The sequence below is a fragment of the Dryas octopetala genome, chromosome 1, assembly GCF_963921425.1.
Source record: "Dryas octopetala chromosome 1, drDryOcto1.1, whole genome shotgun sequence".
NCBI classification, from domain to species: domain Eukaryota; kingdom Viridiplantae; phylum Streptophyta; class Magnoliopsida; order Rosales; family Rosaceae; genus Dryas; species Dryas octopetala.
This window is the reverse complement of record NC_141366.1, coordinates 20,648,631-20,674,126: the sequence shown is the minus strand read 5'-3', so window position 1 is coordinate 20,674,126 and position 25,496 is coordinate 20,648,631. Positions and strand designations below refer to the sequence as shown.

Sequence of the window (25,496 nt, the reverse complement as noted above, 5' to 3'; positions counted from 1 at the left end):
TTTATGATGTTTCATCTATCTAAATCAGAATCATGGAATTAATTTAAAAAAATTTAGCTTATTGTACAAAACTCATCGATCCATGCCAATACTGTTGATTACCGAAAGTACTTTGACCCAGCATAAAAATTCAATTTAGTCATTGCCAGAAGATAATTTTACTTGAAGTAAGTAATTGCATGTACAACCATAATTCATTAGACTTTCGAGTTCATACTTGGTTACTTGAGAATGTTTTTTTTCAGCAAAGAGAATCATATATATATATATATATATGAACTTCATAGATTAATTTTCTTGGTTTCTTAGTTTTTTGGTACATAATATTTATTTATGTGTTTATTCTTGGTTTCACATAAATTAATGTTGTGTGTTTTAATCATTTTTGTACAAGCAGTTATTGAATTCGAAGGTGATGAAGAATATGTTCAAGAAAAGAATGGGGAAGATCTAATGACTGTGAATCACCATGAAAGTTTTGACGAAGATTTGTTTGGAAAGATTGTGTCTACTGAAGAGGAAGCTTTTAACTTGTACAACGATTATGCTATAAGAATGGGGTTTAGTGTTCGGAAGGGACAAAAAAGATATGGTACAAAAAATGTTGTGCGGCAAATTAATCATATGTGCTCAAAATAAGGTTTTCGACCAGATGGTGATCATTCAGAAGTAAAGATGGTGAATAGACTAGAAACAAGAACAGGTTGCAAAGCTAAAATTAGATTTACATTACAAGATGATGGTATGTGGAAAGTTTCTTGCTTTTATCGTGAACATAACCACGAGCTTGCTAAGCCGGAAGAGAGGCAATTTTTAAGATCAAATAGGAAAATTTCAGAAGCTCATGTGGGTGTGATTAAATCTATGATTGGTGCAAGTATAAGGACAACAAATACATACTCATATTTAGCCGAAGAAGTTGGCGGATCTTAGAATGTTGGGTTTACAAAGAGAGATTGCTACAACCTAGTTAATAAGGAGAAAAATATTTTGCTCGAAGCAGGGGATGCTTAAAGCTTCATCGATCATTTCAAGCGTAGACAAGTTGAAGATCCTATGTTTTTTTATACAGTGCAAGTGGACCAAGAAAATCGTATGACAAATTTTTTTTGGAGAGACGGAAGGTCAAGAATTGATTATGAAGCTTTTGGAGATGTAGTAGTATTTGATACTACCTATCGTACCAATAGGTACAACATGATTTGTGCTCCTTTTTTGGGAGTTAACGGCCATTGGAATAACGTGTTGTTCGGTTGTGCTTTTTTGTTAAATGAGACAACCAATTCATTTATTTGGTTGTTTGGGACGTTCTTAGAATCAATGGGAAGTCGAAAGACTAAGACTATTTTTACAGACCAAGCTCAAGCAATGTCAAATGCCATTGAGAAGGTTTTTCCTGAGACATGTCACCGTTTATGCACATGGCACATATCATTGAATGTAGCAAAAAATTTGGCAAGTCACTATGGAAACCCTGAGTTTAAGAGGATATTCAACTATTGCCTTTATGGATGTGAGACATAACTAGAATTTCAATCTGCTTGGGATGACTTAATTGCAACATTCAACCTTGCAGAGAACACATGGTTAAAGACACTATATAGCCTTCGTACAAAATGGTGTTCGGCCTTTAGCCAAGATACTTTTTCTGCCAGAATAAGATCTTCACATAGAAGTGAGAGCGCAAATAATGTTTTTCATCATATGTCTAGTAAAACGATAAGTCTTACTCAATTTGTGCATCAGTATGATAAAGCAACATAAGAGATGTGTTCAAAAGAAGCTAAAGAAACTTTTCGTTGCAATCAGGGTGTACCTTCCAGAGCTGCCAAAAGTAGTGGAATTCTAAATCATGCTGCTACTATGTACACAAGAAAAATGTTTATATTATTTGAGAAAGAGTTTATTGCTAACTTGGCAGTAACGATGCATGAAGTTGGAATTGATGGAACAGTCCAAACATTTGAGCTTAATGAAGAGGGTCATAAAAGAGTTTACATTGTCCGATTAAACTCTTTAGGCTGCATAGTCTCTTACAGTTGCAACATGTTTGAATCTATTGGTATGTTGTGCCATCATGCTCTAAGAGTGATAAATATGAAAAATATTACTTAGATACCAGCTCAATATATATTGAAGCGTAGGACAAAAGATGCAAAGAAAGGATATATTGCAAGAAAATGAGTACTGTGGATCATTACAGGAAAAGGATAAACAACCAGTGATATTGCGTCGAAATAATTTGATGCGAATAGCTTACAATATATTGAGTAAAGGCGCAGAGATGGATAGTGCCAGTAAAATTGCAGTGCAAAAATTGAGAAAGATGGAAGAATTAATTGACAAAGAGATAATAAAGTCAAAGGGATATGTTAATAACGTAAGCAAGGAGGTTTTGTATGATGATGCTCTTGCTAAGGCTAATGGAAAGGATTGCTCATTTGATGAGATACCAGTGTTGAATCCTTCATGTGTGAGGCCAAAAGGGATAAGTAATACTAGATTGAAAAACCATTTGGAGAAACGGAAAAAGAAAACATCAAAAAATCTAGTCTCATCTAGTAAGAAAATTTTCACACATATTAACTTTTTGATTATTGATAACTATATTAATCTCTTCTAATTACTGTTCACAATAGTGATAATTATTACTTTTTTGTGCAGAGAAAATCAAGCAACCAAAGAGGATAGATCCTTCACCTATACCAAGCAGTGTAGGTCCTTCACATACTTCACTTCAAGCACCAAATAATTCAAGTTTTCTAAACTCATTCGGTGTGCCTGTGAACTTTAAAAATCAGGTATGGATTTTATGATTTTTATAGAACCCTCATATTTTAATTTTTTTGTTTGTTAAATTTCGTTAGTCATAAAATAATATATTATCAATATATGTAGCTCGATCCAACGTACCTTGGAAATTTAAAGGTGTACTATTTTTGTTCTTTTAGGATCCCAATTCTACTTGGACATATTGTCCGCCTAATTTTTCTTTTACAAGCATGCTACAAAGTGATGATTATATGCCACATTTGGGTCAGATATGAGATGAATTCATTCATGTACGTTGAAATCACAATTTAGAACAAAAAATTAGAAATTATAATGATATTATTTTTCATGTTTTTTTTTTTAATTGTAATGGCAGAATTCATCCACAAGTTTTGCCACACACCAACAAGATCCAAAAGAATAGTGTCTAAGTATTTTTGTAAGGTAACGTGTAATGGAAAAATAAATTGAATTATTACTAAACTTTTTTACTCTTGGCATGTATTATTCTTAAGTTGACTTAATATATTATTTTTGGGTGTAGGTGGAAGCGATGTTTATGGTTTTAGTAATAATCGATGTATAAATTTTATGGTGATAATTTTAGCAGTGATGTTTTTCATTGTCATAACTTACAATGGTGGTTTCAAGATTAAAATTTCGTATTAGAATAATCGGGTTTGAACAGAAGAAGTACCAAGTGATGTGTTCAAGTAGTATGATTTCTATGATTTGTTTTCTAGTTTGAAGGTTTATAATTTTGATTACATGTTTTAAGACCAAATATGAAATTTGGCTATGTGCTGGATGCTTTATGCCACCTCATTTGTATACTTTGTTCAAACCTATGTCCACCTTGCATATTTTGAATAAGGTTTAAGGGTTTATATATGTTTCAGTTATTAGTTATTACTTTGGTATTCACTATTCAAATGTATAGTAAATGAAATATATTAAAAATGCAATCTTGTTATATATCACTATCATATTAATCATCAAAGTAATATTAATTCAGCCTAGACATTCAGTAGCATATTAATCTTCTACAGGCTTCTTATACATGACTCCGATTCAAATGAACCAGGATATTTGACCTGTAGACCAGAGTATCTGCTGCCTACTTATGTTTTATGTTGTGTGCTAGTAGACTTTAGCAACCAGCACTATCATTCATAAGTAAATGAATATTTTTTTTTGGCATGTTGAACTGAAAGATTTAAAAAAAAATAAACACACACCAATGCATAATTTATTGCACAAAGGGATCTAACTGTATATGCCACACTTCTAATCTCTGTACCCAATACAACTCAAATTTACTAAAAATAACTGACAAAGCTAGTTTTCTCCTTGACTAAGTAGCAAACTCCTTAGCAATCTTCTTTGCATTGGCAATCACTTCTTTAATTCCTACAACCAACAGTTACTCGGAAAGGTCATCATATTTTCACATCTGATGAATCAACTGAAGAATGGCTTGAAGCAATTATAGTGGTAGAAAACGCTTTTTCTAGAGTTGCAACTAGAGTATAATTAGATGGGAATAAATCGTCCTTACTCTCCAAGAGCTTCTGGTAGATTTTGCAGATAGTGACTTTAGTAAGACTAATCATCTTACAAATCTCTACCTCAGTTTTACACTTGTCTTCAAGCTGGAAGGCTAAATATATAGCAACTGCAAAGAACAACAAATAGGGTTCCTGTGAGTGTAAAAATATTTGGTGATGACAACCTCTCCAATATGAATTGCCAATTTCTACAAAATGCATGTGAATCATGGTCAGACTTAATCGAGGAAGATTCAAGCAGTCTACTAGCTATCACATGAAAGTTCAATACTCTCAACATAAATCACAACCAGTACTTAAGTTACTAAACCAATTTCTGCAAGGAATTTGATTCCATAAACCTCACTCCATATATACTGAAAAGATTGAAAGATATCAATCCAGCATAAAAGAAACTCATCAATTAATTATCTTCTCTAATGAATGAATTATAATTATAATTCCTTTACAATTGCATGGCAAAATGTGTAACTCCTTTCCAATTGCAGTTGTAAGCTTTTCATCAAATTATATCTTGGTTGATCTCACCCGCAATTCCATCCACAACAATAAACAACCCAAGGATCAATTGGATTTGCTATCCTGTTCACACGGACATTAAAAGCTATCCTGCTAAGCATATCCAAAGTTCATTTCTTTTAATTCTAAACAACATCAAAACCTCAAAGGACCTTTGAGAACATGCATGTTTTCAAACCCATTAAAATCCAATTAATCAAATGGCAAGCTAAAACATGAAACATGTAACTAGTCAAGTTCAATTATATCTACAAATAGAGCTTCTTACGTAGTACTACAATGACATTTGAAAGATTTAATAGCAAGCATAGACTACGTTATTTAAATTGATCAGCCATGTCCATACATTATGGTTATATGAAAAAATCTTGTAAAATTAATACTTCAAAAAGAATCTGACAATTGTCCTCAACCAAAACTCTAATTTTCTGTTGAATTCTAGTTCTTTCTTGAGAACCAAACAACCCAAAAGTAAAATATGATGAAATTCATGAAACCCAGATAAATTTAGAGAGAAAAAGACATGAATACATGAGAATTAACACAATCAAACATAAGGGTAAAAAGATTTTAGACCTTTGAAAACGAGACAAAAATCTCCAAAAAAAAACCCAGTGTAAAAAGATTTTATACCTTTGAACTCCATTGAAAGAATCTGCAGACGATTTGAGGAGTTGCATCACTTTTTATTTTCTCTCACAAATCCAAAAGCTCTAATCTGAAAGTGGTAGTCTTACAGCGTGTGATTCAGTTTTGGGCCTTTTGGCGTTGGTGCATGGAAACGCCATTTCGTTGAACGTAAGTTAGGAGTTACAAACGTCGTTTGTTTAAAGCTGTATTCTTTTATTAAACAGCTGGACCCACGTCATAAAATGAGCCAATGAGATTGAAGCGATATATCATTCAGCTTGGTTAGTGGTATATTCGTATCACTGAATAATTTCTCTTCTCTCTCATGCAAAGATGAATCACAGATCTAGTTGTATTGTAAGTTATGCCCCTAAGTAAATAATGATTGCATGTGTGTTAATAGCTTCTACATCCTATCATGGCATATGTTAACTAATGAGAGAGAGAGAGAGAGAGAGAGAGAGAGAGAGAGAGAGAGAGAAGGAGGAGGGAGGGCCACCGGCCTAGGGGGAGGTGAAAGGGGTGGTGGCGGGGTTGGACTGCTGCTGGTGGGGATGGGACAATGGGTTTTGGCTGCTTTTTTTTTTTTTTTTTTATAGTTTTTTTAAATTAGTTTGAAAAAAAAAAACTGAATAAATCTCAAAATATAAATAAATATAAGGTTTGTTTATTAACAAATATGTCCTTTTTAGTCAATTTGTATTAGGATAAAGTAGGAGATTATATTTTAATTAAAGTGTTGGGGCTACTGATAAAAAAGTTTGGTCTAAATAGTGACACTTAGGGCTGGGCACCAAAACCAGATACCGAAAACTAATCCGATTTCATCTCGTTTCGTGTCAATTTTGTGCCGAAAAATTATACCTTCCAATATCTCATACTGAACCTGTACCTTATCGATCATTAATGGGATGGGAGTGGTTTTCACATCTCAATCCCGTACCGTACCGAAAATATTTTTTTTATTTTTTTTATTTTTTTATTAAATGTGAAAAAAATTATATATATTTCTTTGGACTTGATATAATAATTAATAAAATTAAATATATTTTATATATCATTTCTTTGGACTTTAGAATATTATTTTAGATCTCTATTTAAATATTATCATTGCATAAAAGTCTAAAAAATATTACTGGTTTATAACTTTATATTTTATATAATTTATAGTTTATATATTATGAAAATATTACTAAAAGTCCAAAACTATAATTTAAGGTATAAGGTTTCAGACTTTATGGTTTAGGCCCTTAGGGTATAAGGTTATGGTGTATAATACCAATTATAGTTTATGGGTATAAGCTTATGGTGAGTAATATCAACTTAATGAATATGAGTATATAACATATAACATATACTATATAACATACAGTGTGCTTCTAGTGAGAACGTTTGCACCATTTTAAAACATGTGAACATTAGCTTTTGAGCATTGGATCTGTTTTAAACCAATCCAATGGCTCTAGCTTAAAAATATAATTTTCACTCAAAATACCCAAAATTGAAACGGGTAGAGAAAAGCCCATTTGACATTTCAATTTCCCGCACGCAGAGGCAGAGCACATCTTTCCCTCTTCCATCCCTATACTGGTATGGATCATCTGCAGAGCACATCATAGTCCAATAGTTAACAACTTCATTGCAGTTCGAATAAAAAAAGCTCGCATCGGCAAACCGTCGCACATCTCTTAGGTACGGTCTTCCTTTTGGTCAACAAATATATCTTTGGTCTCTTTTCAAGGGTTTCTTACTTGCCTCATAATAAAAATGGCGACTTTCTTATGGGTTTTACTCACAAAAATCACAGCTTTGTAAGGCATGTCTTGGGTTTGTCGTTCATTTTCTTATATATGAAACTCTCATGCCATTATAAAATATAGGTTTTTGTTAACTTCATAGTGGGTACTGAATTATAGTTAGGAACCTCATATGTTCCATGTTAATTTTCTTTTTATTGAATGTGATTTTTTTAGGCTTGTTTGATTGGCATAGTTAATTTAGAGCTTTGATGCATTCATTACTTTACTATCGTACTGCTGTTTTTGGAGTTAATTTACTTTGATTAAATGCTAGCAAGAGTATTATTAATACTCTTCAACTTTGCGTGTGATTGTCTCAGTTTCCACTAAAATGGGGTTTGATTCAAATGCCAATGATAAGATTTACATTCCTCGAGTAAATGATCAATTCAAGCCTAAACAGGGTCAAGAGTTTCAAACATTAGATGATGTTGAAGAGTTTTATAATAGATACGCAAAAGAAGGGGGGTTTAGTGTTCAAGGAGTTGTGTGCCAAAAAGAAGGAAAATTCAATCCAAAAAGAAAGAATCAGCATGAGACACGTCCATGGTTAGTAGGAGAAAATTGTAAGGCATCCAATTCAGAAGGGGAGAACCCAAAAAAAAGGCATCGGGGATTAGTAAAAGAGGATTGTGAAGCAAGAATTGCAGTTGTGAAATCTAAGTATGGTACATATGTACTCACTGTATTTGTTGAGGGTCACAACCATAATTTGACAAGCCAAGAAATAGTGCAATTTTTAAGATCTCACCGTGAGGTTTCAAGTATTCACAAATTATTAGCACAACAACTAAGCACTGTAAATGTGCCAATACATCAACAATTTGATTTTCTTGGAGTCCAGGTAAGAGGACTAGAAACTGTAGGTTGTACAAAACAAGATCTCTATAACTACAAAAGAGATTGTCGTAGTGAGACGAAGGAGCAAGATGCTGATATGTTGTTTGCACATTTTGAGTTAGAGCAAGATAAAAATTCTTCTTTCATTTTCAAAATAGAGTCAGATGATGAAAAAATGATTACATGTTGCTTTTGGGCTGATGCTACTTCTAGATGTCCTTACAAATTTTATGGGGATGTAGTTATCATTGATACTACGTATAACACAAATCGATATGGAATGATTTTAGCACCATTGATAGAGGTTAATAATCATGGCCAGACAATAATTTTGCTTGTGCATTATTAAGTGACGAGAGCACATATTCTTTTGTTTAGTTATTCAAGCAATTTTGAGTGTTATGCCAAGCAGTGCCCCCAAAATGATCATTACTGACCAAGATCCAGCAATCACCAAAGCTATTTTTGAAGCACTCCCACAAACATTTCACAGGTTCTGTAGTTGGCACATTGTGAATAAATTTTCTGAGAAGTTAGATACCCTTAAATATACAAATTACTTTCATGCCTTTCAAAATTACATATGGAATTCAGATAGCACGGATGTGTTTAAATCAAAATGGGTTGAAATCATTGAGAAAAGTGGATTGAATGATAATCGGTGGCTGCATTCAATGTTTGAAATCCGCTCAACATGGGTGCCAGCATATATGAATCATGTTTTCTTAGCTAGTATGTCAAGTAGCCAGTGAGCAGAAAGTTCACATTCATTTTATAAAAGGTATGTTTTCAAGAATTGTTCATTAGTGGAGTTTATGATTTAGTTTAATAGGGGAATCCTACACCAACGCCATAAGGAGTTAAGAGCAGATCATGTTGACTTAAATGAGAAACCAAAATCGAAGTTGCCTTACGATATGCAATGGCTGATGTGTATACACGTTCAAAATTTTGGTTATTCCAAGACGAGTTGTAGGAGAGTTTCAATTATAAGTTGGAATTTTTAAGTGAATACCACCCACTACATGTATAAGGTTCTAAAAAAAAATGATGGGAAATCTAAGTTGCGAGAAATTAATTATGAAAAAGGCTTGGATTTTGCATCATGCAGTTGCAAACAATTTGAAAGTGATGGAATCTCATGTAGGCATATTTTGGCATATTTGATTAAAATCTAAGATGTTGAATTTTTGCCTAATCAATATGTTTTAAAGAGATGGACTAAATCAGCAAAATCTTAAGTTGTGCTAGATTCTAATGGTGCTGGGATAACAGACAACAAAGCTTTACTTTTGAGGCGGGCTAGATTGTTGCAATGTGCTGCACAAGTGATTAATAAGGTCATGGCCGGTAAGTAAAGAGGCAAACAAACAATTTATAGATGCTTTGGATTCTCTACTTGACAAAGTTCAACCAATGGTTTGTACTATAAGTGCTAGAAGTGCAATAGTGACTGAGAAAAAAAATGTACTCTTGAACATAGATTTAATGAACCTGCTCCAGTTAGAGCAAAAGGGTGTGGTAAGAGATTAAAGGGAGGAAAAGAGATAGCAAAAAAGAAGGCAACATAGAAAGGTAGGCATTGTCATGGTTGTGGCAAAATTGGACGGTCGCATGACAAAAGAAACTATCCAAAGCTTTTTAATCGGTAAGAATGTATAATTTTTTTTTTTTTTTTTTATGAATTATGCTTTTATTGTCTAGTTATTGAATACTAATTTCTATATGTAATTTGTTTTTTGTCCTCATGTAGATCTCCTTCAATTGATAGCGATGCGAATCCAACTTTTACTAATTTGGATGATGAATGTTGTTCATCTACATGTAATTAATGTCTATGCATATATGGCCATAGCAATTTGCTGTTATAATTCTTAATTTCTAAATTAAAATAACTTACTTTTTCTCTTCATTCTTTTTTGTAGAATGAACTATCAGGAGACTTCTTAACTCTCGGCAAATGATATTTTGTTTGGTCCAAACCCATTAGGATGTGCTAGCATCAATTAGCCATTTGTTTTTTGATTTTTGTGTGTAAAGAAAGTTGGTGTTAGTTTAGACTAGAACCAAGTGATACTGTAATTTGTGGCACCAAGATCATTTGGTATTAGTTTAGTTTAAAACTAATATTAAACTAACACCAATTGGTATGTGATTTTGATTTTGTGATGGATTCATGATTGATGGAGTTGGTATATGAATTTGATTTTATTACAGTCGGTGCTTTTAATTTATGAAGTTAGTATGTGAACCTGAAATGTTGCTCAGTAGAATTTATGAATGGGTATGTAATTTTGATTTTGTAACAAAAAAGCAATACTTAGTCATGAATCATTGGAAAGGAAAAACAACATTTTAAGGAAAAGAACCTCTTTCTGCATTATATGACAACAATTGTATTCAATTCATGTTCCACATATCACTGTCAAGATTGTACAATTCATATACAAATGAATAATTGTGGTAATCAATAACTACAAAAGATCTTCGATCAGGCCAAAAGAAAAAACTACAAAAGTGCAAGTGTTGGCTTGTTTGTGCTTGATGGGAAGTAGATATGAGTTTCTCCATTCCAGTGACTCCAAATCTGTGACTCCAAATCTATGACTCCAAATTATGCATGACAGTGAAGATTCGTCAAGAAAGTCTGCAAAAACCAACCAAGTAAACCTCCATTTTCCTATAATATCTGCAATAAAATTTGCATAAACTAAACAAAGCAAGCCACATAAAAATCAATGCATCCAGACCTCATAAAATTTAGTAAATTGTTTAAAGAAAGTAAAAAAATCAAGTATCAATAACGAAACAAAAATCCATTTAGCAATATCAAATCTTCTTTTTCTAACTCCATTTTCTCAACAACCAAATAAGAAACAACCATTCAAGTACCAATAATGAAAACAAGTGTCAGCTTTCCATATAATTGAGTTGAGCCGATCTTACAATACAATCCATAACCAATTGAAATGGATAAACAACATTGCAAGACTATCTGGAGCTTGTCAGCTCCTTCGATGCTCTTCATCAATTATAGCTAGAGATGTTGACCAAAAAAAAATTATAGAGATTAAAGAATTACAGAGATGTTGACAAAAAAAAAATCGCACATCTAAAGCAACACAATTCTTTTCACACACACATGTACAATATATAGCAAAAACCTTTACTTCATGAAAAAAGTGAGATTAAAAAATTACAGAAATGTTGACAAAAAAAAAAGAATTACAGAGATGAGCCCTAGAGTTTTAAATTAAAGATTGGAAGCCAAAAAAGTGAGAACCCATACCTGAGAGAGGGCGATGATGTGAGAGGTTGCTAAAAAAGCTTCAATTTTTGTAATATATTGTAACTCAGAAATCCCTTAATATTTAGAAGAATTAAAAACCAATAAATATTCAAATCGAAAATAGTAAATAGAGGTCAGTACCTTTTGTGATTCAAGAATATATCTGGGTTCCTTTTACATTGATACGCAAGTATTCGATGCGAGCTTTCATGGAGTTTGAAAAAGATGGAAAAGAGAACATCGTTCTCACACAGTCACACTCTGGGTATGGAGTATGTGGGTTGCAAAAGGGTGATGGGTTGGTAATTAATGGGTTATTGATGACCCGTTTCTGTTTCGGGTATTTTAAGTGATAGATGCTCTTTTAGTTTTAAAACCGCTAGATCTATTTAAAATTCATCCAATGCCCAAGACCGAGTGTTCGCAAATTTTGAAAAGGTGCGGCCTTTCTTACCTGAAGCGCACTGATATAATATATACTATATAAGTATATACTATATAACATATAACATATAACATATACTATAGTTATCAACCCTAATGTTTTTTTTTTTTAATTTATTTGGCCAAACTCCAATCCTAATGTTTTTTATTTATTTATTTGATTTGGCCAATTGAAACCCAAAAAAAAAAAACCTAATTAATCTCTCTCGACTCTCTCTGTCTCTCACCCAGTCATGTTAAGTTACTTTCCTTATTGTTACTTACCTTGTAATTATAGGATTAGGTTTATTATTGGGCTCGTTATTTGTGCCTTTTGTTGAACTTGTATAAATATACTCTATTCATGGGTGAGTGAAATAATACATAATTAAAACCCTAAACACTTTGTTTGAGTTGGTATCAGAGCCACCCAAAATTCCTCTCAACTATTTTTCGATTTTTTGGTGGTGGTTTAGGGTTGTTCTTCTTCTTGGTTTTTTTATTGAAGTTTTTCCTAAAAACTTGGTGTAAATTCCATTGTTTTTCTTTGTTGCATAACTCAAGATGGGTGATGCTCCCGTAATTACCAAGTCGAAGAAGGACACGGAGGAGGGTTCCTCCAATTTGTTTAAGCCTCTTCCTCCGGTATCTATTAATGATAGCCTCATTACCCCCAAAAAATTAGATGGAACCAATTATGGGGAATGGGCTCTTAGTGCCCAACGAAAGATTTGTGGTCGCCTACGTTGGGGTTTGATCACCGGTGCCTATGCTGCTTCTGATGACCTTGAGTCTCTTGAGTATGATGCTTGGGAGAATGAAAATTGCATGGTTACATCTTGGCTTTTGGATGCCATGACTAAAGATGTTCAATCATTGTTTATTCGAATGTCAATTGCAAAGGAGATTTGGAAGGCTTTGAAGAGACCGTACTCCGTCAGTCAAGATTCCTTTAAGATCTATTTGCTTCATTGATAGGTAATGTCTACTCGTCAGAATAATAGTTATGTTAAAGCTTTCTTTGGGATTTTGTAGAAATTATGGCAAGAAATAGATGTCATCCAGCCGTGTCCTATGAAACACTCTGAAGATGTCGAGCTTTATCACAAAATCCTGAGTGATAATAGGTTGTATATCTTTGTGGCGGGTCTTGATCCTCACCTTGATCATGTTCGTGGTCTAATCTTGGCTACTTCTCCTCTACCTGACCTACAGGTTGTTTATGCTAGTGTCTGTGCTAAGGCAAATCAACAGGATATCATGCTTGGTGGTTCTACTAAAGAGGGAGGAGTTATGGTAGCAAGACCCTCTGGTGGTAATTGGTTTAATTCAAACAAGAATGGGACTCAGAAGTGTACTCACTGTGGTCATACGAAACATGTGGTAGAGAAGTGTTGGCTTCTTCATGGATATCTGAAATGGCATCCGAAGCACACTAAGGCATCGTCAGAGGTTTCTACCTCTAAGGCAACCAAACCGGCTCCTACGGAAAATTTGGTCGATGCTTCTGGTTTCGCTGCCAAGTCAGGTATATCTTGTTATGCTTTGAGAACTCCTGTTAATTCTTGTACACATACATGGATAATCAACACAAGTGCCACATACCACATAACTTGTGATAGATACGCTTTCCAATCCTTGTCTTCCAATAGCCCAAAGTCATACATTACCAATGCCAATGGTGTTTCCTCTCCTGTTCTTGGAATTGGAACTGTGTCTGTTTCGTCTCTCACCTTGTCTAATACCTTGTTTGTCCTATCCTTGAATTGTAATTTATTGTCTGTTAGTCAACTAATCGCTTCCCTTGGCTGTTTTTGTGTTTTCTTTCCTACTTACTGTGTTTTCCAGGACATCCATACCAAGGAGAGGATTGAAAGTGGTAGAAAGGATGGGGATTTGTACTATCTGGATGATGAGTTGGGTCCGGGTGGTTTGAGTCGAACGCATTAAGTCAGTGGGGCATAGTTAGTGGTGAATAAAAGGAAGATCTGGCTCTGGCATCAGCGGTTAGGTCATCCTTCATTTGGTTACCTTCGGCGGTTGTTTTCGTTATTATTTACTAGTTGTAATTTTTAGGATTTTAAATGTGAAACTTGTGTGTTGTCTAAAAGCCATAGAAACGTTTCCTATCCGAATGATAAAAAATTTGGTACAATTCCTTTTGGTTTGGTTCACTCTGATGTTTTGGGGCCTTCACTTTTTTCTACTTTCAATAGTGTTCAATGGTTTGTCACATTTATTGATGAATGCACACGAATGACCTAGATTTATTTTCTTCATAATAAGGGTGATGTGTGTGAAGTGTTTCAGTTGTTTTATAAGATGGTGCAAACTCAATTCAATCAATCAATTCGTATTCTTCACTCTAATAATGAAGGAGAATATGTGAACAAAGGTTTGACGGATTTTTTTGGTTTGCATGGTATTCTTCATCAGACTTCTTGCATGTCCTTATACTCCACAATAGAATGAGGTTGCTGAACCGAAGAATCGCTACTTATTAGAGGTTGCAATTAAGTGCAGGTGGTAATCTAGTTACTTGGCGGAGTAAGAAACAACATGTGGTGTCTAGATCAAGTGCAGGTGGTTATTTTACCTTTTTGTTGGTAATCTACTTACCTAAATGATCTGTCATTACACATGTCAGTGTTTTACTTGTTGTGAAATACATAATACTTAGGGTGAGCTATGTATAAATCAATGAAATACTGACACATCATTCAAAATATGAATTTGGGATACAAATTTGGGATCTCTAACACTGCTCAATATTAAATAGGGTCAATTACAAAAAAATGAATAAATATTTTCAATATTACAAATTAGTCAATGAACTTTTTTAAAATATCGTGATAGTCACATGACCAAAATGAAATTAAAATACACTATGTAAATTAACAACCAGACAATAACACAAAGGAATTTACAAATCTTGTCATTGTGCTGACATGCTGCTAACATCACCAATGTCCAATTTTTAAAATTATATATAAGTCAATAACAACTGCATACTTTTTTTAAATTGGTAATTGTGTGACATTTATCGTTTTTTAAATGGTAATCGTCACCAGGGGCGAATCTAGGATTTCAAAGTGGGGTAGGCTAAACTTAGCTTACGAACTATTTTTGTCTTAAAAAAAAAAGTTGCACCTAGTTAATTAGGGGGGACGTAATGGCAAATACTATATAACACTATCTAAGTTGGGCCCAACGTTTCTTCACTAAGTAAAAATTATCAATTATCAATTCATTATCGATACTATTAATTAGAAAATTCTCGTTCAATGGGGATGATCATACATTCAGCCAGAAATTTATCGTCTATCTTGTTTCGAAGTCGATTTTTTAATAAACATCATAGATGAAAATGCGCGTTCTTTCGTTGATGTGGCAACATAAAGAGTCAACACCAGACGAATCAATCTATCAATCAAGTCGTAGTCTTTTGCCAACCCTATTTCTACTAATTTAATAAACAGTTGAGAAAAAAATAAAGACCATTGAGATATAAACCCAAATTAAAACTCATATAATACCTTATTAGAGACTTAGAGTTAGAACAGTGTGTGGTGGGGGTTAGGAGATGAGAGAGATCTATGTGTTGCTCTCATTTGCATAGGTAAGAAGTTTTGGGGATCAGGGGAAAAGGAAACAATTTAATTAAAATAATTTTTTATTCTTTGGTGGGTTAATGTTCAGCACATGATTACTGTCATGGAATGATGAGTTAATTAACTTAATGTTCAGCAAAGCCAATAAATCAAAGGGCCAGTGGGATTTGGATGGAAATAGACTAGGCTAGGCTTCAAATGTATACAACTAAGCTTAAAAAAACCCAAAAAAGCACCTGGGCTGCAGCCTAAGCAGCCCATAACATAGATTCGCCCATGACCGTCACACAGTTATCATTTTTATGTTTTTTTTTAATTGGTAACTATCACACAATTACTCTTTTTTAACTTGTAACTATCATACAGTTATCATTTTTTAATTGAAAACTGTCATACAGATACTGTTTTTAGACTTGGTAACTATGTGACAGTCACTATTTTTAAAATTGAGTCAAAATATTTTTGAAGGGCGTGATAATAATTTAATACTAGGAATAATATAGGGCCACCAAAATTTGGCTGGGCCTATTGATCATTATGTAATTAGCAAATATGTGCATATGACTATTATGGAAACCCAAATTATATTTTGACTATTATAAATTTTCAAATATTTTATTGATTTATTTGTAATTTTCTATACAATTAATATCATGGCGACAAGTGATGTCAATAGTGGCATTACTTATAAATTTGTGTGCATGATCTTAGACCTTTTTAGTATATATTTTTCACTGAAATTTTAAAAGGGTCTGGAAATTAAGCATGAAAACGACTAGGGAGAAAGTTTACATGAGTTGGGAAAAAATGGCCGAAAAGTGAAAGCCCCTTAAAAATATTGTTTGGTTGATTGGCTGGCAGGTGACACACATAAATGTAGTAGTATTTTAAACCACATAGAAGGCAGAAGATGTGTACATTGTCATAACATGCCACCCAACCCAACAAAATTAAAGTCGGCCATCTACTATCTACTTTCTACTATATATATCTGTTACTATCAACCTAGATATTGTACGCTAGCTACGTAATTAATTAATGTGTGCATGCATTATATAATATATATATATATATGCAAAGTAATTTAGTTAATCTACAAATTTTAAGCAATTGTGAAGAATGTTAAACTGAATTTATGATTATTAAAATTATTAACTCATTTATTTATTATGTTAAATTTAACCAATAAACATACTAATTAAGTGTTCATTAGTGCTCATTTGTCCATAAAATAGAACTATAAATTATCACATTTACAATTAAGGCAAATTGCATTTTTAGTCTATGTATTTTGATCCGAAATTAGTTTTGGTCTATGTTATTTAAAATTACAAAATGTAGTCTTTTTGGTTTAAACCGTTAACAATGATAGGATAATTTTTAATTTTTTACAAATTCATTAAGGTTACTATAAAAAAAACTTGCAGGTTTCACTAAAAAATGCCGAAAATAATTCATAAAGCCTTGAATTTGATTTTCAAGCAAGAAATCAAAGAAATCCCAAAGTTGGAACTCAAAACCAAAAAATTTTGTGGAACTCAAATAAAAAATGAAAATTGAAATTAGTTTTAGAAGCCAATGAGATGGTCTTTCAATCACTCATCAACATTTTTTTTTTTCAAAAAATAAATGAATCATTCCTTCCCAAATTAAAAATCTGATTTTTTAATTAACTCACAAAATTCTAAATTGTCCCAAAATTGTAAGTAACATTTAAAACAAAGAGAGCAAATTAGCAATTTTTAAACCACATGAACTAAAACTGCTTTTATGTCAAAACTAACATAAGACCAAAAATATAGTTTATCATTAAAATTAAGTAGGTAGGTACTATATTCACATCAAATTAAGAAAAGTTGGCAATATTGGTTTGGCTTGGTGTGACCAAGTCGGTACAGTATTATACACTACCACGTATACAATTAAATTAAGTAGGTAGGTTGGTAGCTAGAGAACTTGTACAAGAACAGCAAACTAGTGATACTGTTCGGCACTTCGGCCTCGTCTTATTCTTTATAAATGATACCGACACTTTACTCCTTTCCTCTGAATCCAAGAAAATTTTAGTTTTAAGTACTAAACCGGCAGTTCTCTCCATCACTCTGAATCCAAGAAAACATCTATACTTAAGATTTCAGAACCAACATACATACTTCCCTCTAGCTCTCTCGGTCTCTGCATTTGTACTATTAAATTCTACAATAATGGAGTTGGGGAGCATACTCGGATATCTGAAGAATAAGAGCATTTTAGTTACTGGAGCCACTGGCTTCCTTGCAATGGGTATATATTTCCACTCACTCTCTCTCTCTCTCTCTCTCTCTCTCTCTCTCTCTCTCTCTCTCTCTCTCTCTCTCTCTCTCTCTCTCTCTCTCTCTCTCTCTCTCTCTCTCTCTATCTCTAATAAGAGTAACTATTCTGTATAACCGTAACACGGCCACTTAGTATAACTAACTCTTCATTCACATATATTAAAATATTTGGATTGATTACTCTATGTGATGGTGTTACGGTCTATAACATAATTTTTCTTCTAATAAGGTGAAGTTTGGGTGTTATCATAACACCGCTACATAATTTTACTAATCTGCCACCTTTGTTATAATGCGTGTATATTTATTAATATTATACCCTAAAAATATAACTCTGTATCTATTTATATTATAACATGTGATTAATAAGTAATAACATCACGTGACGGTGTTACGGTCATAATCAAATTTTTTTCGTCTAATCCTAACTTTGTAAATATATAAATGCATGCAGTATTTGTGGAGAAAATACTAAGGATTCAACCAGATGTGAAAAAGCTCTATCTTCTTATACGAGCTTCCGATGCCAAGTCTGCCACACACCGCATGCATGATGAGGTTTATATACAAATTATATGCACAAAACAACACCATTTTCATGTTCATGTAATTTTGTAATGACGTGCATTTATTAATTTACTTATTCTACATACATATAAATTACGAAGATCATAGGGAAGGAGTTGTTCAGGGTTCTCAGGGAGAAATGGGGCGCAGATTTTGATTCCTTTATATCACAAAAAGTTGTTGCTCTCCCGGGAGATGTAACTTCTGAAAATCTGGGTCTGAAAGAAGTCAAGTTGAGAGAAGAAATGTGCGGTGAAATACAAATCATATTTAATTCTGCAGCAACCACCAACTTTGACGAAAGGTGCGTATAATAAATTACAGAGGCTCATTCTTTAAGGAATTTATCAAATAATTTACTTAAGAGATTTCTCGTGGGTTTATTTCATATGATATTTTAATAATTTAAATGGTCTATTTTTTAAGTTTTTATTCAAATGTTACCATGTAAAAAATTAAATAAATTGAAAACCATTAAGATATATAGTTTTATCCAAATAATAAATAGGCGAAAAAACTATTAGTTTTTAATAAACACTAAAAAAGATTACCATTTAATCAAATGGTTGAATGGTTCTTGATTATCTAATTTTTTTGTAGAAATAATAATTCAATGAAAATCAAAAAAGTAAATAATATAAATCATTGAAATATATATAACGTAGAGACTATAGAGTGAACCCAATAAATTCTTTAAATAAAATTATTTGAGATTTCTCTCTCTTCAAGTATATGTGGATGTACTACACGCTTTTACATCCACATACATATATATATATATCTATCTCTGTGTGTGTGAGAGTAATATATATGAAAACATATATAATACAACCCATATATATTGTGTAATATATATTCTCAACTTAATTATAAACTAAATAATATGCATATATTTGCGGGCAGGTATGATATTGCACTGGACGTCAATACATTTGGAGTTCTGCATGTGTTGAGTTTTGCAAAGAAATGTTTGAAACTTGAGATACTTCTCCACATATCTACTGGTTAGTTTTTCTTTCTTTTCTTTTGTTTTTATTTTTGTTTTTGTTTTTTTTTTTGTTTTTCTGTTCCATCAATGGTTTTTTGAGAGGAAGCTTATGAGGTTTTATTAATGAAGAGAGTCCTCATACAAAATAGGTCCAAGCCAATGTGGCCTGAATTAGTGAATCTTACATATATCCAACCGTACATAGTAATCATAGTTAAACAAAGCGATTATACAAAGTCGCATCGAAGAGAAATGCCAGCCGCAGTCGCGCGCCCACTACAAACTCGCTTCCACATATATACAAAAGTTGCCCAAAGCAACTGACTAGCATTTTTCTTTATTGGTTATCCAATCTAGCTAAAAGTTTTTATTGTTTAAAACTTAGGTGGAATGATTCAATGAGTATATATGATACACACTTATTACAACTGAGTGAGACTATGCACAACACTTCTTCTCGCGTTGAATAATTTTTTTGGTACTCATACATGAGAGAAATCTCACATTGAAGATGTGAGGGCCTTGCTAGTGGTTTATAAGGATTTGGGCTACTTCTCCCATTGCCAATTAGTTTTAGGATGAATGCCTAGATTTCTTTATAGTATCAGAGCCAGGTTATTCACGTGATGCACCTAACGGCCACACGTGCTCCAACGTCACCCAATATAAATTGTTCACGTGTTAGACTTAAATGACGCCACATGTGCGGGGGCGTGTTGAGAGAAATCTCACATTGAAGATGTGAGGGCCTTGCTAGTGGCTTATAATTAAGATTTGGGCTACTCCTCCTATTGCCAATTGGTTTTGGGCTGCTCTGATACCATGAAGAAATCTAGGCATGCACCCCAAAATCAATTGGCAATGGGAGGAGTAGCCCAAATCTTTATAAGCCACTAGCAAGGCCCTCACATCTTCAATGTGAGATTTCTCTCAACATCATGAAGAAATCTAGGCATTCATCTGAAAACCAATTAGCAATGGGAGGAGTAACCTAAATCCTTGTAAGCCACTAGCAAGGCTCTCATATCTTTAATGTGAGATTTCTCTCAACACGCTCCTGCACGTGTGATGTCATTTAAGCTTAACACGTAAACAATATATATTGGGTGACGTGGGAGCACGTGTGGCCGTTAGGCGTATCACGTGGATAACCTGCTCTGATACCATGAAGAAATCTAGGCATCCATCCCAAAACCAATTGGCAATAGAAGGAGTAGCCCAAATAATACATAGACAAATGATCTTTTTTGTGGTTCTTGTTAAGGTGACCTGCATTTGGTGAGTTAATTTGAACCACATCTAATATTCAATCTAAAAATTTAAGCAATATTAGGTGGAGTACGTGTCACAATGGGTATATTAATGTGAGACAAGTTCTCCATTCATTTTCATTTGATAATTAAAAAGATAAGTAAGGAAATGAGAGGAGAATAGAAATTAGTACTACCTGTGTTCACATCATAAAAAAAGATATATTGTGTTTTATACTTCATTTTATTTTCCCATCTTAATGTCCTTGTTGGATTTAATTTGATTCACTGATGGTAAATCATCTTTTCCAGCTTATGTGTGTGGTGAAAAGGTAGGACTCATTCTAGAGGACTCATCTTCAATGGACGATATGGTAAATGAGACCACTAAATCTGATTTCAAAGTTCTAGAGAAGAACTTGGTGGAGGAGAAATTGAATGAACTAAAAGCACAAGATGCTTCAGAAGAAGTTATTACAACCACAATGAAGGATTTTGGCATTGAAAGGTTTTGGAGCATCGCTCTAACTGTGCCTTATAAACCCGGCCCTCAACTATGATTCTTATATGTTTGGACTTTTATTTTATTTTTTCTCCAAATTAACATTTTAAACATTCCTACATATATTCTAGCATGAGAAAGTGTTTAATTATTATTGGTTTTTCCTTATTTTTAATGAACAACTTTAGGGCTCAACTTCATGGATGGCCAAACACATATGTATTTACAAAGGCAATGGCAGAAATACTTCTGAAACACTCAAAAGATAAACTACCGATTGTCATCATACGTCCGACTGTGGTTACTAGCACTTACATGGAACCATTTCCAGGCTGGATTCAAGGTTTCAGGTAATAAATTAATATGCATACACATTAAAAGTTTCCTTTTGGACGTATCATTAACCCCTAAACTTTAAGACTAGCTAAGTTATAATATCCTCCTCCACTTGCAATTTCATCAATTAATTACACTTTAAATTATGTCCACATGGTTGTTAAATAACTAGCTAGCATATTCTTCTCTCAGTCTCGTAGAGATTGATGAAAATAGCATATATATAATAGTCTCATATACTATATATTAGCTAACGGACGCTTGTTATAATGTATATGTCCCATATATGGAGCTAGATATTATATTTTTTTTTCCTACATAATTTTATATCTTTTATCATGGATCTTGATCGAGAGATAAAAACTAATATTTGCCAAAAATACAAATTTTATGTAAAGAATGAAATTTATCGTATTTGAACTTTGAGAAAATATAGTAGTTTATTATTATATGTAATACTCTGATAGTAAGGACATTAACATAATTTCCTTTCGAAAAAATGTATAGTAAATTAATAGGAACAAGCAATACATCATTATTGGGTGGCCTAACCTAAAAGAAAAAAGTAATTAATCTTTGTATTTTGACCGGAAAAAAGTTTGACTACAAAGTTTAATTATTATTATTATTATTATTATTATTATTATTATTATTATTATTATTATTATTTTGTATTTAAGGGTAGATTCAAACTTAGAATTTCTTCCATATTAGAAAGAAACATGGCAATAGAGTACTGATCGCTAGTTGGTGACTAAAAGATTTAGATAAATTTACTATTTCAAGTAACAATAAACATGCATAATTCATTTTGTTTATTAGCGAAATTAGAAGTTTATGAGCCAATAGAACTAACAGTACTAAAGTATAGGATAGCTTAATGATATACATTTCTCCTAAATTTTCAATTGTCATTAAAGAGACTAGAAAGAAAAAAACAATAATTTAATTGTGGGCATATATTTTTGCTGTGCTTCCACGTTTCATGCAACAAAAATTAAATGGTATAATGAACTTTTTAGTTTGATCTTAAACTCGTACATGTGCTCAATCTTAAACTCATACATATAAATGTGTTCGATCTTGGTGGTTACAGAACCATTGATAGCGTGATTGCTGGTTACGGTAAAGGGAAGTTGACATGCCTACTTGTGGATCCTAAGTCAGTATTTGATATGGTGAGTTTAAACTGCATGATGCCCACACCTCCTCCACACACACACTGACACATGCCTATATATAGAAGTATTAATTCAATTAGCACAAAGTGTTATATATGTAACTTTAATATGATACTTACCGTTCCACTCCATATATCTATGATCCAAATCTTCTATCGTTCTTAGCTTCATAGATTATTCATACTAAAAATCAGTCATATCAAAATTCGTTTAGTTATTTGATCATATATGATGATTAAATAATTTTCTATTTAACTAATATTTTGTAATTAAGAATTATCTTCAAAGAGGGACTTAAAATGAACAATTCATATCATGGGACTACATGGTGGATCAAGCCCACAAACTTAAATTTGAAGACATCTTTAGAAAATACTGATGTCCAATCATTTGAACCCAACTTATTCAAGGTCTCTTTGAAAATCACCCATAAAAAATGAGCTAGCCACATTAGAAATATTTTAGCCATTTAATTACTATCATGATCATTTAGTATGTATAGTATATTTATTTGATTGCAATTAGATAACTAATTAATTTTTTATAAGAATAGTCCTTGAATATGGTCCTAAAAATGATGTACCATTCAAAGCATTGCATATTACATATTACAGTATGTACATAAGTAGCCCTAAAAATGGCTAATATTCTTTGTTAGTTTCTCAATACTTAGTGGACATGCATAAAGCGTAGAGTTGCTACATTTCGCACTTATGTTCTCTATCGAGAAAACAATTGAGTATCAAGTAAAAATTTTAAAAAATTAGTGTTTTTTTTTTTTTTAAGAATTTTAAAAAATTAGAATGAATTATTGGGCATATGTAATCAAAACAATTTTTTTTTTATATGCAAAACTAAAGGGCGATTAAATTTTGTAACTATGCAGATGCCTGTTGACATGGTGGTAAATTCAATAATTGTAGCAATGGTGGCGAATGCAAATAAATCTTCTGGCATCATTTACCATGTGGGAAGCTCATTGAGAAATCCTATAAATTTCTTTCATATTCACAATTTTATCTTCCGATACTTCACCAAAAATCCATTGATTGACAAGGATGGAAAGCATGTCAAGGTTGTCAAGGGTACAATATTTAGCACTATGGCTACTTTTCGCATGTACATGCAAATTCGCTTCATGCTACCTCTGGAGGTTTGTTCTTATCTACCTAACCTTGATATAATATATGCTCTATATAAATATGAGTTAATTGCATCAATAGTCTACTAGCTTACTTTTTCTAAAATCTCAATAAGGTTTACAAACTAAATTTTTTTATAATTTAGTCCACAAATGTCTAACATATTCCAGTTTGGTCTAAATAACCGTAAACTCACATTAGATTTTCGTCTATTTTGGCCATGTGGATGGACAATTTTGTCCCTCAATCTAAGCCCACATGTGCGACACGTGCGACACGTGCCAAAATAGACGAACATCCAACTGATTTAATGTTTAGACCAAACTGAAACACATTAGACATTTTATGGAAATTTCAAGAAATTTAATCCATAAACCCCACTAGAATTTTAAAAAAAGTAAATGCACTATTGGTGCAATTAAACTTTCAAAATATACATGCATCATGCTGTGCAGTACTATATATTGAAATTAACGTTTCATGCTACCTTTTGTTTTTTTTAAAGGGCTTAAAGTTCGTGAATATGGCATTCGGCCAATATTTCCAAGACGTATATGTTAACTATAATCAAAAACTCAAATTGGTGATGCGCTTGGTAGAGTTATACAAACCCTATATGCTATTCAAGGGCATGTATGTATTCTTCATTTTGATGATTATACATTGTAATTACGCATTGATTGACATTAACATGTTAATTTTGAATGTAGCTTTGACGACATCAATACTGAAGAGTTGCGAAGGATTTCAAGGGAGAGTTTCATAGATGCGGAAAATTTTAATTTTGATCCGAAATTCATCGATTGGGAAGACTACATTATGAACACTCACATTCCTGGCCTTCGAAAATATGTTATGAGGAAATGATGATTGAAAGAGTCATACGTTTCCACTGAGATAGTATATGTAAGTGTGAGCATGTGTTAGCTACATTTTGATCCATGATGATTGCAATTGTGAATCATCATTGTTCATTGTATTAATAGCAAATTACAAAAAAGTAAATAAAAAGTTTCAATATTACAAATAGGTCAATACAAAATTTTATATCTCATATTAGTCAATAATATATTTTGATAAATTACATTTTAGTCAATGGCCCAGCTCATTTGAGTCATTAAGCTCAATCCACTTGATGATGTCATATACTTTGGTGCATTGAAAAATATCAATTTGCCCATCCTTTTTTTTTTATTACTTATGGGTGTAACATTATAACGTTACCCTTAATTTAGTTTAGGGTATAAAAATAGAGTGCATGTTATATAAATGAGGTTTAGGGTTTAGAAATGGGGTTTAGGGTTCCAAAACTTATGGCTTAGGATTTAGGTCTCGGGTTTTGGGCAGGGAGCTAAACTCTAAACCGTTTTGCTATGTAGCAGTCAAATACAAACTTAATACAAATTTAAATATAAATAATAATATATATTTATTAATTTATTATAAATCATATTTTTTCATTTTGGTCAATAATGACTAAAATGAAATTATAAAAAAGCGCATTGATTATGATGTAATTGTAAAAAATTTTATTGACTTATTTATAATTAGCCATTTTATTAATTTGCCTCTTAGACTTTATGTTTGATATCAATTTGCCACATCCGTCAACTCTGATAGAGATTCTATCCAAAAATAATGGCATGGGCAAGAAATAAAATTTCGGGTTTCCAGGAAATTTCGATGGAAATTTCGAGAAATTTTAAATTTCGACAAAAATTAGACAGAAACGACGAAAATTACTATCAAAATACGGAAATTTTGAAT

General features: G+C 32.6%; 2 protein-coding genes and 1 pseudogene across 4 annotated transcripts; all 3 read left to right on the top strand.

Annotated features, from left to right (window-relative positions):
* Positions 1-363: 363 nt before the first annotated feature.
* LOC147299016 (protein FAR1-RELATED SEQUENCE 5-like) lies at positions 364-1,764 on the top strand (annotated as a pseudogene).
* Positions 1,765-7,619: 5,855 nt separating this feature from the next.
* On the top strand, positions 7,620-8,477 carry LOC147299015 (protein FAR1-RELATED SEQUENCE 5-like). The gene has a single exon (XM_086229188.1). The coding sequence runs from the start codon at positions 7,620-7,622 to the stop codon at positions 8,475-8,477; it is 858 nt and encodes a 285-aa protein (XP_086085314.1).
* A 9,016-nt stretch (positions 8,478-17,493) lies between these two features.
* On the top strand, positions 17,494-24,694 carry LOC147299014 (putative fatty acyl-CoA reductase 5). Of its 3 annotated transcripts, XM_086233981.1 has the most exons (10): positions 17,494-17,734; positions 18,218-18,321; positions 18,432-18,634; positions 19,234-19,334; positions 20,881-21,076; positions 21,259-21,420; positions 22,503-22,584; positions 23,474-23,740; positions 24,235-24,362; positions 24,440-24,694. In XM_086233981.1, the coding sequence occupies exons 1-10, from the start codon at positions 17,656-17,658 to the stop codon at positions 24,594-24,596; spliced, it is 1,479 nt and encodes a 492-aa protein (XP_086090107.1). In that variant the 5' UTR covers positions 17,494-17,655; the 3' UTR covers positions 24,597-24,694. The 3 variants fall into 3 exon arrangements, with proteins under 3 accessions (XP_086090107.1, XP_086090123.1, XP_086090117.1); XM_086233997.1 differs by lacking the exon at positions 24,235-24,362 and having other exon boundaries at positions 24,440-24,578; XM_086233991.1 differs by lacking the exon at positions 17,494-17,734 and having other exon boundaries at positions 18,250-18,321; positions 18,455-18,634.
* The last annotated feature ends 802 nt before the right edge of the window (positions 24,695-25,496 follow it).